Source organism: Triticum dicoccoides, unplaced genomic scaffold, assembly GCF_002162155.2.
Source record: "Triticum dicoccoides isolate Atlit2015 ecotype Zavitan unplaced genomic scaffold, WEW_v2.0 scaffold75091, whole genome shotgun sequence".
NCBI lineage: Eukaryota > Viridiplantae > Streptophyta > Magnoliopsida > Poales > Poaceae > Triticum > Triticum dicoccoides.
Window position 1 is genome coordinate 1 of NW_021297039.1, and position 4,856 is coordinate 4,856.

The 4,856-nt window shown below is 40.4% G+C and overlaps 1 protein-coding gene across 1 annotated transcript; it reads right to left on the bottom strand.

Annotated features, from left to right (window-relative positions):
- Positions 1-2,263: 2,263 nt before the first annotated feature.
- Positions 2,264-4,118, bottom strand: LOC119347741 (eukaryotic initiation factor 4A-I-like). The gene is made up of 7 exons (XM_037616307.1): positions 4,012-4,118; positions 3,888-3,936; positions 3,608-3,748; positions 3,019-3,252; positions 2,794-2,833; positions 2,622-2,719; positions 2,264-2,532 (listed from the first exon to the last, which is right to left on the bottom strand). The coding sequence occupies exons 1-7, from the start codon at positions 4,053-4,055 to the stop codon at positions 2,515-2,517; spliced, it is 624 nt and encodes a 207-aa protein (XP_037472204.1). The 5' UTR covers positions 4,056-4,118; the 3' UTR covers positions 2,264-2,514.
- Positions 4,119-4,856: the final 738 nt, after the last annotated feature.

Sequence of the window (4,856 nt, forward strand, 5' to 3'; positions counted from 1 at the left end):
TTTTTTTTTTTGCTTCCTTCTCTTCCCTCATTGAATTCCAATATTTAACTCAGGAGAGTGCAGATGTATGGAGATTATTTCTGGTGTATGTTCTTCATGTATGTGATGTGGAATTCGAGGATGGCTTGCTTAATTCTCATTGTTTAGTGGTTGCTAGTTAAGGGTTATCTTGCGTGAGGAGGCCATGGAGACCGACAACAACAATGACGAGCATTGGCAACCTCGGCCATTTGAGTCCAGGGGTAGCAAAGACAACAGAAAAATCCTGCCTATGCACCACTGCCATAGAGATACCAGCGCTGCCCACACGACACAGTTAGGTGTGGACGTGTGGTTCACACGACCACCATTTGACATACAGCTTGATTGTTTCTATACTTGTTGAGACAATTGATGGTATCACCTTCCTCGGCAGAAAATATCTTTGGTAAGGAAAATGACAAATCCAATCCTGTTTCTTATGGTAAGTAATCAATATCACACTGTTTTGTTGCCATGATGTTTCTCCAAAGCCAAAGTCGGTATTCATTTTTTCTGTCCTGGGAAATGTTGAGAAAGAGCATACTGTTCCAATGATGAATCTTGAGATTCTTTTTCAGAAAAGGATGGCGTGGCAAAATCTGTACTTGAGGACCATGAAAAGTCATAAACATGTTTTCCATGATGCATCCTTTATTGCATTTATATCATAACCCTGAATACAAAAGTCTATTGCGTGACTTTCTGGGATCTGCCAGATCGCCTTGTCCAGACAAAGTTTTGCTTGAATTAATCAGTGATAAATTTGTGACTAATGTAAATCTGTTGAAAAGAATGGTCCATCCTATTTTTCTCAACTGATTAGATCTTCTTGATGTTAATTGTAGTCACAGACACTATAATTGAAGTATACTTTTATATGGTGGTAATTTGTTCGTCCTGGGGTTAGTTCCATTTCATTGGGTTAAGCTAACTTGTCGCATTGCAGTCTTGTAGACGGGATAAACCAATGCATATGGTTCTTAGGCACTTTGTGTTTTCCCTTCGCATCCATGTTTTTTCAGAGATATAAACTTTTAATGCCCATTTCGATCTGAGAATGCAACACTTGGTTTTTTTTTTGTGAGCTACGGACTTTGCCGATTTGAGAAATGTTCAAGCAAGATTGGTGATCCTACGCACAAGTTCCATGCCTTCATCTCTACTTGTTGGTGCTGATTGTTTTTCTAAATTATGGAAGATTAAGGACCTGCAAGGTGCAGCTCAATAGTTGGTTGTAAAGGACCTCCTTCATGGGGCTGTGATGTATGCAATGGACGCGGCTATTCTGCACCCGTTTGAACATTAAAATCGTTTTAAATAGAAAAAAATCAAAACAAAATTGTGGTGGAAGATGCTAATGTGCATGATGCCTGTGCAAATTTTGGTGATTTTTTTTCTTTTTTTGCCATGAGCTCCTCGAAAATCCAAACACCCCAAAAATTTTGGACGAACATCTCACATTGAGCATCTAGCTTCACAAAAAAAGGATTTTTTTTTATTTTCTGCTTTTTTATTTTATTTTACCGTTCAATGGGTGTAGATGAGCGCAGACACCGAATTGAATTATCCGTATGTAAAGTCCTTTTTCTTCTTCACATAATTAGCGTACTATATCACCATTGATCTATGCTTTGTTTCTAGTAGGAGAAAGAAGACTGGAAGTGGATGAAGGCCATGTTTGTTTCAGCTTCAGCAACTTCGGTTGGCTTGGAACCACGTTAGGACTCGCTTCACTGGCAAAGCTGATTCACAGTATCAACAGTATCAACTTTACTGCTGAAGTAAACATGGCAAAGCAGATTCCAAATAGGTTTTTGTTTCAGCTTCTGATTTTTCCTAATAGAATTAGCTGCCGAAAGCTAAAACAAACAGGGCCGAAGTCTCCAACGATCAGTATGAAGCCTATGTAATCAGAGATCCTGGAACTTTGAATTGCAGTAGAGGGCGAGCAATCACCGGGCACCACGTTGAAATGAACAATGTCATATTCCGTCATCATATATAGATAGTTAGAAGGAAAATCTGACATGTTTCCTGTCCAACTTTCATGTAATTATTGTGTAACAAAGAAAGGGTGGAAGCAAAGTAAACATCATCGATTTCAGTTATAACATTTCAACCAAAGTACACACCTCCAGAGTATGCAAAATGAAGTATGCCAAATGCGCAGACATAAAAGATGGATGCAAGGGGACACTCTATTTATCTTTTACAGGAATATATTGAAAAATACAACATCAGATGAATAGTATGTGAAATATATTAATAAATTATGAAGGATAACGAAGAATTGTACGAGCAGATCCCTCTCAACATCTAGTGTTTTCAAGTGTAACAGAAAATAGCATGTATTTTTCCAAAGGATAATATAACAAAGCTACAACTGAGGCACACCAATTCTAACAAAGCTGCAGCATTTCAATGTAGGACCAATAGAAACTGGAGTCGTTAGTCCTGAAGTGTAACAGTAATTTCTGAAGCGAATTGAGGCTATCATAATATCTCGGAAACCTGCATTGCAAATATTTTCAGTTTAGACCACAAGAGCTCACTATATTACTACCAAAACAGATTTTAAGTGTTAAGAAGAGTTTATTTACATGTATTGGCATCTCTGCAATGACGAATCCACTGGTTTCTTCCAGAGACTTTAGAAGAGCTACCTCACCACCAACCACCATATTAATCACGATTCCGTCTGCACAATCATAGTACAGCAACTACATCAGCACTTCCAAAAAGCGGATCAATTGATATTTTTTTTAAAGTTACCTGTTGCCAAGCATGCTGATACACGTCTTAAGTAAGCCTCCTGAAAAATTCAGACACAAACATCAGGTAAGACAAAATGATCTACAAATTAGAACCGATGGTGCATAATGAAACAGCATGATTGCATGATAGCACTGAAAGGTAAAATTGACCATGAAAAGCTAAGGGTATTTGGGCCACAGAAGTCCTGAAGGTAAAATATCATGAAAAATTATGAATGCGCACCTTCTTTGTAGGCAATTCATAGTTTATCAGCACACGAGACATAAGGGGAGCCTCTCCCATCGCCGCCGAAGGCAAGCAAGCATCTGTTACAACTGTAATATTTAGCTTCAAGATCACCCTTTCAGGCTTGGGACTTTCGCCAATAGAAGTATCTTCAATCTGATTTCGCTGTATTGCTGCCCGACGGGATTTCTCAAGAACAGATGCACGCTCAGCTTCATCTTGATCGCTGTACTGTGTACACAAATCCACAGATTGATATTATTAACTGGCGAAATTAGTTCATAGCAAGGACCATAAACAATCAAGAGAACCTGAAACAACGTTCATATCACTATAGCAGGGTAACAGAAAAGCAAGAAAGCCTGGAACCATTGGATACAGAAAAATATCTGCAATTGCACAATCATAATTCCTAGATGAAGGTGTCAATATTATCAATGTTCTCTCTTGAAGAATTAAGCAATTAACAGTGCAAATTGTGTATATCGATCATACAGTTAGCTATCCCACAATTGTCAATGATGCAACCACAAAGTATATCACAGAACTGAACATGGAAATTGGCACCCAACCAACTTGAGCATACCAGCGGTGACAAGGACACGAAGGGGAGGTTGGCAACAGCAGCACAGACAGCATCTAGCTCATCCCGGGATGAAACACATATGGCAATGGGCACCGAACCGTGGCGGTCAGAGACAACACCTAGGAGCTCCAGTAGTGTCCTCTGCACACCAAAAACAACCACAGGTTCACAAGAATAGAAATCTGGTTCAACGCGCACAATCTGTGGCTGCTTAACTGGACACAGTTATCAGCTGAGAGGAACCCAAAAATGCACGGTAACAGGGATTTCGGACACGCACCATCTTGAACTGGAGGCGGTCAACGGCGAGGTAGAAATGGCGCCCGGAGCTGGGGATGTTAAGAGGGTTCATAAGCAGGACAGAATGAACATGTGGCAGGAAGATCAGGGCCGGGGATTATCACCTTGGGTGGGATAGGGTCATCGCCGGGGAGCTAGGAGACGTCATCACGGCCGGAGAGGAAATTGAAGCAGCGGTGGTGGAATATTCCTCAGCAAGAACAGCAGCACAACTGTCTAACATGGAGCAGAATCAGAAAGTAAGAGGCTGCAGCTGTAATTTATCTTGCTAGGCTCAAATCTCGCAATGATTGTATGGAAATAACTTAATAGAGGTCCATAGATGAGAGTGATATGTATTAACGGCATGTTACAGATAAGCCAAATGGAAGTGCATAGATGAGAATGATATCAGAGAAATCACACACAGCAGAGACAGCATATATAGCAGCAAGATGAGCACACCCATGCTCATACTACATAATTAAGCTGAATGCTACTCTTATTTATGGGGTTCTCTCTTGCTCAAAGCCTGTACCATCATCTACCCAATCATATGATAAATACTTGCTTTGATGCATATGTGGTGACCAAACCAAACAGGCGCAGAGCAGAGCAGCACCATGGTAATAACTTAATAGAGGTGAATCGATGATAATTATATGTATTAACCACATGGTACAGATAGCTGAATGGAAGTGCATAGATGAGAGTAATGACATCCAAGAAACCGCACACAGCAGAGAGAGCATATATAGCAGCAACATGAGCACGCCCACGCTCATACTGCATAATTAAGCTGAATGCTAGTCTTATTTATGGGGTTCTCTGTTTCTGAAAGCCTGTACCATCATCCACCCAAGCATATGATAAATACTTGCTTTGATGCATATATGGTGACCAAACCAAACCAAACCAAACAGGCGCAGAGCCGCACCATGGCAATGCAGATGCAGAGCACACAAAAACT

Bases quoted from the DNA above. Each gene is read 5' to 3' on its own strand.
- LOC119347741 (XM_037616307.1), bottom strand. From the start codon at position 4,055: ATGACGTCTCCTAGCTCCCCGGCGATGACCCTATCCCACCCAAG. The intron at 3,749-3,887 runs GTGCGTGTCCGA...TTTGGTGTGCAG, and splicing joins ACCGCCTCCAGTTCAAGATG to AGGACACTACTGGAGCTCCT. The intron at 3,253-3,607 runs GTATGCTCAAGT...TTGTGTACACAG, and splicing joins TCGTGTCCTTGTCACCGCTG to TACAGCGATCAAGATGAAGC.